This window comes from Somniosus microcephalus, chromosome 2 (assembly GCF_052327205.1).
Source record: "Somniosus microcephalus isolate GS21.2 chromosome 2, FLI_Smic_1.0, whole genome shotgun sequence".
Classification (NCBI taxonomy): Eukaryota; Metazoa; Chordata; class Chondrichthyes; order Squaliformes; family Somniosidae; genus Somniosus; species Somniosus microcephalus.
This window is the reverse complement of record NC_140988.1, coordinates 109,496,966-109,506,230: the sequence shown is the minus strand read 5'-3', so window position 1 is coordinate 109,506,230 and position 9,265 is coordinate 109,496,966. Positions and strand designations below refer to the sequence as shown.

Below are 9,265 nucleotides of genomic sequence, written 5' to 3'. Positions count from 1 at the left end.
CCACACTATCCCAGCCCGAGCCCCCCCACACTATCCCAGCCCGAGCCCCCCCCCACTATCCCAGCCTGAGCCCCCCCCACACTATCCCAGCCTGAGCCCCCCCACACAATCCCAGCCTGAGCCCCCCCCACACTATCCCAGCCCCCCACACTATCCCAGCCCGAGCCCCCCCCACACTATCCCAGTCTGAGCCCCCCCCACACTATCCCAGTCTGAGCCCCCCCCACACTATCCCAGTCTGAGCCCCCCCCACACTATCCCAGTCTGAGCCCCCCCCCACACTATCCCAGTCTGAGCCCCCCCCACACTATCCCAGTCTGAGCCCCCCCCCACTATCCCAGTCTCAGCCCCCTCCACACTATCCCAGCCTGAGCCCCCCCCCCCAAAACGATCCCAGCCTCAGCCCCCCACCCAACACTATCCCAGCCTGAGCCCCCCCCACACTAACCCAGCCTGAGCCCCCCCCACACTATCCCAACCTGAGCCCCCCCCACCCCACACTATCCCAGCCTGAGCCCCCCCCACCCCACACTATCCCAGCCTGAGCCCCCCCCACCCCACACTATCCCAGCCTGAGCCCCCCCCCACACTATCCCTGCCCGAGCCCCCCGCAGAGCCCTCCCCACACACTATACCAGCCTGACCCACCCCACTATCCCAAACTGAGCACCCCCCACACTATCCCAGCGCCCCCCACACTATCCCAGCCCCCTCCACACTATCCCAGCCCGAGCCCCCCCCACACTATCCCAGCCCGAGCCCCCCCCACACTATCCCAGCCCGAGCGAGCCCCCCCCCCCCCCCCCCACACACTATCCCAGCCTGAGCCCCCCACACACTATCCCTAGCACCATTTAATATTTTATAAATTTCAAGGAGGTTCCTTTTTAATTATCTTCTTTCTGGACTGTAAAGTTTAAGCTTCTCTGTATTGCCTCATAATTGATCGCCTCTACATCGGAGATCAGTCCTGCTGTTCTTTTTTTTGTAATCTCTCCAATGCAAATCAATCTTTTTTGTGTTATGGTGGCCAAATCTTAAGTTTTCCAAGGGTGGTCTGGCCAGTTTGCTGTAAATCTTCAGCATAATTTCTGTAGAATTATATTCTAGTGCTCTGACTATATATTCTAAACAATATGGAGGCATACAAGGTGAAGTGTTTAAGGTAGTCATCCTTATTTTTCAGCCTTATCTTGAGAGTTTTTTTCTTATAGCAGCAACTATTTTCAGCTGATTTTGGACGCTACATTTGGAGCTTGCTGTCCACAAGCAAATATGGCAGGTCTAAAGTGGGACGCATCATCTTTGTGTGTGCGCAAAAATGTGTACACAAATTCATGTACTGTACATGCATCTGCAATTGGAAAAAGATTTATACACCGTGTATTGCTGAAAAGCAAATAATTGCATAACACTAAAAGTAGCCCTTAAAAGCCTTTACAAAATACTGTAGCTTAAAGGGGCAGTTTTTGTGCAATATTTACTTTACACACACCAGCTGATCCCAACGGCAAGTAACAGAGACTCGAAGAGAGCTGGTGTTATTGATACAGTAAGGAAGACTATCTGGTGAAATTTTTTTTTTTTTTTTCCCCCCCCCCCCCCCAGTGTTCAGAATTTCAGACTTTTCCAGCTGCATAGTTTACCTTACTCTTGGTTTGCGGACTGTAAGGAATCGAAGAATCAAGCAGGGTTAGATAGGAAATGTTTGGTAAAAGTCTATTAAGTCTTTGCAATGAACTTGCTTCTTACATTGAAACAAGATGCTGAGGCATTTGGGTTCCAAGACAAGGTTATTTTGTTTATAAAAAATATGCACCACAACATATTGTATGGTCCCACTGATCAGGTTCTGTTAAATATCTAAGATCGAATTTATTAAAACTTACAAAAATACATTTCTCAAGCCGTTTCGCCCCCTTGAGTCAGCAATTACACCAAAAATAAAATTAAAGTGCATTCTAATTGTCACTTATATTAGTTGAACCAAAATAATAGATGGTCATTGATCTAACTCATTATCATTCTGTAAAGTTTTCATAGCTAGGCCCCACAGCGTCAGGCTAGAGAGGAATGGTCCTTCATTTGTTCTATATGAAACACTAGGTGTGTGATTTCCAAAGGGCACGTTAATGTGAATGTCCAGGCTAGTCACTGATGATCGCACAGTTGAGGGGTTTTGGGATGGCAGGGACTCTTCAGGCCTTGGACTGCTGTCAACAGTGTGAGTGTGGGGCTGATGGGAAGCTTGAGGCTTCTGGGTTTTGGCAGAACTCAAGGCCATCTTGTTTTGATGATCATCCGCTTGTTGTTGGACCAAAGAATTGTATTCAGAAGGAGAATTTTCATGCATAGTTGCTGATGTCTCAGTCACCCCAACAGAAGGCTGTTCTGGATCACCACGAAGCTTGTCTAATGGAGATGCAGGCAACAGTGCAACTTCCATAACCTGGCTGAGTGGCTCAGGCGATCTTTGCTCTACAGACTGTTGATAATTTTCCTCAGACCTGTCAATTTCCTCATTTCTTACTTCGTGATCTCCGTTGTACCTGCAGTGCATTCGTTTGTGTCTGTGCAGAACAGCAGAACGTGTGAAGCACTTGCCACACGTCTCACAGTTATATGGCCTTTCACCAGTGTGTGTTCGGACATGGCGACGCAAGTCACCAGAACCCGCAAACCGTTTTCCTGCAAGTTAAAATAAGAAAGGTCATGTATACATTGTTCATGTAATTCAGCACCAAGGAAAATTGTTTCAGCACCATGGATGAATAAAGACACAAGGGAAAAATTGAGGGTGAGGAAAGATGCATACACTAAGTACATGGACAGCAGGGGAGAGCATGACAAGAATACGGAGGGATTAGGAGCAAAGTCAAAAAAAATTAGAAAGGCAAAAAGGAACTATGAAATTAAATTAGCAAGGAACATCACAAAATAGTAAAATACATTTACAATAAATAAAAAAAAGGAAAATCAGGATCGGAATAGGGCAACTAAGGGATGGACAGGATAATATCACAGGCAGCAATAGAGAGATGGCAGAAATATTAAATAATTACTTTGCTTCAGTATTTACCAGGGAGACAGAACAGGTGGACATGACATCAGATGATGAGATTAGAAATGAGATAATTGCATTTAAAATAAAGGAAAAACATTAAATAAACTAATCAAACTCAAAGAGGATAAAACCCCTGGTCCGGATGGATTACATCCGTGTATTTTAAAAGAATCTAGGGAAGAGGTAGCAGAGGCATTAGTACACATATATAATAATTTGTTAGAACAAGATGTAGTGCCAGAGGACTGGTGGATAGCTAACATAATACCTATATTTAAGGGAGATAGAACATATCCAGGGAACTATAGACCAGTCAGCTTAACATCGGTGGTAGGAAAAATAATGGAATCCCTACTAAAAGGAGAAAATAGAAGAATATCTAGAAACCAAAAATATAATAATGAATAGTCAGCATGGATTTCAAAAGGGAAAGTCTTGCTTGACCAAACTTATTGAATTTTTTTGAAGAGGTAACAGAGAGAGAGTAGACAAGGGTAGGCAATGTAGTAGATGTAATTTATCTAGATTTTCAAAAGGCCTTCAATAAGGTACCACATAATAGACTAATGAATAAGGTCAGACAATGCGGAGTCAGGGGACAAGTAGCAGAATGGAAAATTGCTGGCTTCAAGACAGAAAGCAGAGTAGGGGTAAAGGGTAGCTATTAGAGTGGCAGAAGGTAGAAAGTGGTGTTGCACAAGGATCAGTGCTGTGACCACTGTTCACAATTTATATTAATGATTTAGACTTTGGAATCAAAAACACAATTTCTAAATTTGCAGATGACACCAAATCAGTCAATACTGAGGAGGACTGCAACAAATTACAAGAAGACATTAATAAACAAAGAATGGGCATATAATTGGCAAATTAATTTCAATACAGATGAATGCGAGATATTACATTTTGGTAAGAAAAATAGGGAGGTCACATATTACTTGGAAAATATGAAGAGCAATGGGATCTCAGTAGAAATACACAAAATCACTGAAAGTAGCGGCATAGGTCAACAGGGCCATAAAAATAGCAAACCAAGCACTAGGGTTTATTTCTAGAGGGATAGAATTGAAAAGTAGAGAAGTTGTTCTAAACTTGTATCGAACCTTGGTTAGACTACACTTTGGAGTACTGCATACAATTCTGGTCGCTGTATTATAAAAAAAGATAGAGGCACTGGAGAGGGTGCAGAGAAGATTTACAAGGATGATAGCAGAAATGCGAGGGTATGCCTATCAGGAAAGGATGAACAGGCTGGCTCTTTTTTCTCTTGAAAAGAAAAGGCTGAGGGGTGACCTGAAAGACCTCTTTCATAATTTTAGATTAGACACTGAAAGTGTTTCCACTTGTGGGGAAGAGCAAAACTAGAGGTCATCAATATAAGGTAGTCAGCAAGAAATCAAATAGGGAATTCAGAAGAAACTTCTTTACCCAAAGAGTGGTGAGAATGTGGAACTCGCTACCACAGGGAGTGGTTGAAGGGAATAGTGTAGATGCATTTAAGGGGAGGCTAGATAAGCATATGAGGGAGAAGGGAATAGAGGATTATGCCGATAGAGTTAGATGAGGAAAGGCGGGAGGAGGCTCAAGTGGAGCATAAACGCCGGCATGGGCTGGTTGGGCTGAATGGCCTGTTTCTGTGCTGTATATCCTATGTAATCCTCTGTAAAAACTGGCACCAGTTAGTTACTCTGTGGTGTTCAATGAAGGTAGGATAATGTCAAATTAACATGACATATATGTAATCCCCGTCATCTCTACCTCTAAAACGTTTTAAATAAAGAAAATGACACAAGAAGTATGATAGCAAAATACTGCAGATGCTGGAAATCCGAAATAACAACAGAAAATGCTGGAAAAACTCAGCAGGCCAGGCAACATCCGTGGAGAGAAATTAGAGTCGACGTTTCAGGTCTAACCCTTTTTCAAAACTGGAAAGGAAATGAAATAGATCGAAAGGCAGGGCTGGGAGGGAACAAAAGAAGTGAAGAGACATTAAGAGGTATTCAAAACGAGACGAGATGGTGATAGGACTAGTGGAGACAAAAGACGGCTCAGATTAGGTGTGAAATGTTCTGGCAGAATGAGAATGAGAGACAGGGAGAGAGAAAAAGAGGGGGGGGGGGGGGGAGGGAAAAACCAAAACAAAGGGGTGGACAAAAAATATAAGTAAAAATGTAATAGGGGCCAAGGTTATGATCTGAAATTGTTGAATTTGTTAGCTATTTAACTGAAATATCCATATGTACAAAGATATGCCTTTGAAATTAGTTTTTTGCTCATGCCATTTGTACTATTAAATTAAGTGCTTTAAGTATTTCTATGCTTGATTGTAGTACACCAATACTAGTATATTACGTAACTGTTAGTGACATCTATTTATGAAGAGCCTGCTAAAAATTATGGTCATTTTTATGTTGGTGACTTGTTCTAATCAGTTAGCAGCAACTGAGACTGTAGCGGTCATTAATGTTGATAATGATTTTCCTTATTGTCACAGAGCTTTCGTGTGATAGAAATTGGGGTTTTGCTGGTGAAAAGGGACTGTAGACTGTTTTAACAAGGGCACTATCTATACTTTTAGAATATGTGAATGAATGGTCAAGTATTAGAGGTACACTGCTCACAATAACAATGAATGTAAGAACTTGTCCAAAGGCTTAATGGATATCTGCATCACCAAGTATAGTACTAAATCACAGTTCAGTAAGGTCCCTAGCTTAAATCTCTAATCTATGCTAAGTTAGTTGATCTTGTTTGGGGTGGCATTAAGATGTTATAAATGGGTTTGAGCACCTCTGGTCCAGAGAAGGAAGGTTAGGGAAAAGTGTGTGTGTGGGTGCATGTGTATACATCTAGATAGATAGATGATTCAGCAGTGATATCTTTCACAATTGAAGAACTTGCTGATAAGCACTGCTGTGGATCATATATGAAATAATGGCCACTTGGCTGAGGTACCAAAAGATGTTTGACACCTACAGAACCACATCCCAGCACAAGCCAACGCCCTTATGAGAAATGGAATAAAAACAAAAAGAAAATTTTTTGTTGTAGTATTCCCTCAACTGAATTACTCTTGAAAAGTTATATTTTTAACCTGCTTGTTTTTGTTGCAGGATCAGACATTCCTCAGATATATTATGCAATGCTGGTCTGGCAGTCTTGGGTTCAACCAATTGTTTAGAGCAATGCAGATGAGATTTCAGGAAAAGAAACTTCTAAAAGTATCAGAGCACGAATCATTGTAAGAAAAATATCAAAGTTTTCACAATATAAAAAGTTAAGAAAAAACAAAGCATTTGAGCTAAAAAGAGACTTAATTTTTGTAATCATGTTTGTGATTTTGTGTGTCAGCTGTGGTTCAGTTGGTAGCACCCTCGCCTCCGAGTCAAAAGGTTGGGGGTTCAAGTCCCACTCCAAAGACTTGAGCACAAAAATCTAGGCCAACACCCCAGTGCAGTGCTGAGGGAGTGCTGCATTGTCAGAGGTGACGTCTTTCAGACGAGATGTTAAACCGAGGCCCCGTCTGTGCTCTCAGGTGGACGTAAAAGATCCCATGGCATTATTTTGAAGAGGAGCAGAGGAGTTATCCCCAGTGTCCTGGCCAATATTTATCCCTCAATCAACATCACTAAAGCAGATTATCTAGTCATTATTACATTGCTGTTTATGGGAGCTTGCTGTGCGCAAATTGGCTGCTGCGATTCCCACATTACAACAGTGACTACACTTCAAAAAGTACTTCATTGGCTGTAAAGGGCTTTGGGACTTCGCCCGGTGGTCATGAAAGACACTATATAAATGCAATGATTTGGAAGCTGAAAGTCTGTATTTATATATCTGAACTAAAATCCCACACCTATTAAAAAAGTTACATAATAAAAAAATCCATAAACTTATCAAAACAGAAATTCATTGTTGAGTTCTGGGATTTCCTTTGAGTATTACATCACAATCTAACTATGCAGTGCATTAAGACGTCCCTTCTCTATCCACTCACAACATACGTTCAGGACCCTCATCTGTATTGATTAGTACTTTTTGTGACAGTAAGTACACTTCCCAGCACCACCAGGGATCAAACCAGATCCGTGTGGTCCAGCTACTATCTGGAAAATCTTGCTGAGCCATCAGTAAACCAATAAACATTTTAAACAAAAAAATGTTAAAAGCACAAGCATATCTAGATGTTTTAACAATGAACCTACCGCACGTTAAACAATTATACGGTCGCTCTCCTGTATGACGGATTCTGTGTTTGACAAGCTTCCTCTGCATGTTAAAAGACTTTCCACACTGGTCACAAGTGAACAGTTTATCTGCACTGTGTGTCTTCTTGTGTTCCTTTAAATTACTGAAGTTACTGAAACCTGGGCAAAATTTTAACAAATTAAAATGTTAAAAAAAAAATCACATTGCTGCATACAGCAACACAAGTATTCAGACTTTGATTAGTTTATTAGTAACAAGCAGTGCGGTCACTAGCATGTCAGTACAGTATCAATATGCTATAGGAAACATTGTACATACGTTGATATACTTCTTGTTGGCTACTCTTAGTTTATCACCTCGAATTATCCCCATCATCGTCAGCAGTATTTCTGACACAAGGCAAGTTAGAAGATTAAAATCTATTATTGTATTGCAGGTTTTTTTTTCCAGAATTCAAATAATTATACTTTTCTAAAGTCCTATTGAAAACACTCCCAAGCATGAAGCCATGTGCTTTTTATTCCCAAAGCAAGGGTGTGAAGAAGTCAGCAGAGTGCATCAACATGCTGCGCAGGGGGAGCAGATTTTCCACAAAGCCAGTTACTGTTTGCAGTAGCCATGATGGCAGGGATGGGAGAGACCAGGCTTGTGTCCAGAGGAAGAGTAAAAGAAAATCAGGAAAGTCACACAGGCCTCTTTTGTGCTCCTCACAGATACTGGCCGACAAGCCAAAGCTCATCTGTTTCTCCTGTTGAGTTGTAGAATGGTCTATTTCGGTGTGTAGAAGCTTAAGAAAATGCGAGTAGAAAAAAGGGGCGCAAAGACAAATTAAAATCATGAGTCTGACTACAGTAACCAGCTTTCAAAACAGCAGGTTCTGTAGTTTATTGAAAACAAATGGCAACTGAGGTCTGGGTGGTACACAAAGACTCTTGACCTTTCACTTCTGCGACTGGAGCTGCAACCCAGCCCTAAAGATTGATTTAAAGCATCTTGTGGATTTGAAGGATCCATGGTCAGGTGAATTAAAAAGAGCCCCAGTCTGGTTTCCAGTGACATGTGTCTGCAGCACAAAATAGTCTGAATATAATAGGACATCAACTTGGCAAATCGAATGGAAAAGATTGACAAAATTAGAAATGGAAAAAATTAGAGCATGCTTTAATTGTGCATCAGATCACACTGTTGCTCTACATAGCATTTGACTAAGTAAGAAACTGAGGCTTGAAAAGAGAGGAAGAGAAAAAGACTCAGAATGCAAAGTACCATGATAAAGAGATGCCCAAATACAGAAACTGAGGATACTCACCAACAGACTTGTTTTTTTGTTTTTTTTAAAATTAAAAAAGTTAAACACATTAAAGTTTTACAAATACAATAATGAACTGAGTTAATGTTTCAGGCTGATACCTTTCATCAGAATGATGAAATGACCTGAAACGTTAACTCTGTTGCTCTCTCCATAGATGCTGCCTGACCTGAGTATTTCCAGAAGGTTCTAAGCTGGAATAATGGACTCAGCTTTACCCCATCTTTGCCTTCCATATTGGATCTAGGTCAGAATTTATACATCATCAGTTTATAGATCAAGAGAAATGAAATATTTCAAACACAAACCTCGACCACAAATGTCACACAGATGAGGTTTCTGACCTGTGTGAATAACAATATGGCGCTGTACATCACCCGAGGCAGCAAACCTGAAATAAAGGGCAAGGCTTTAGAAATAAAGAACAAATTTGCTTTTTAAAAAAAAAAATTAAGCATTACAAGTTTCAAAATATTGTACACACTCCTATGCAACAGACTATCTTCGCCCCAAAAAATCTCATGCAAATGTCTAACACCAGACAGTAAAATTACTAGACATTCATAATAACTGTGCATTCTTTTGAATGGTAATCTAGTTATAGAATCATACAATGGTTACAGCACGGAAGGAGGCCATTCGGCCCGTCGCACCCATGTCAGCTTCAGCTAGTCCCACTC

At 41.3% G+C, this 9,265-nt stretch overlaps 1 protein-coding gene across 2 annotated transcripts in view; it reads right to left on the bottom strand.

Annotated features, from left to right (window-relative positions):
• Positions 1-1,602: 1,602 nt before the first annotated feature.
• Positions 1,603-9,265, bottom strand: part of zbtb49 (zinc finger and BTB domain containing 49) — a 46,627-nt gene continuing 38,964 nt past the window's right edge. For both annotated transcript variants that reach the window (XM_085961756.1, XM_085961747.1), the window contains 3 exons: positions 8,894-8,976; positions 7,273-7,434; positions 1,603-2,688 (listed from right to left, as the gene is read on the bottom strand). In XM_085961756.1, the coding sequence (XP_085817882.1) occupies positions 2,003-2,688; positions 7,273-7,434; positions 8,894-8,976 (931 nt within the window). In that variant the 3' untranslated portion in view covers positions 1,603-2,002. The remainder of the gene's footprint in view (positions 2,689-7,272; positions 7,435-8,893; positions 8,977-9,265) is intronic.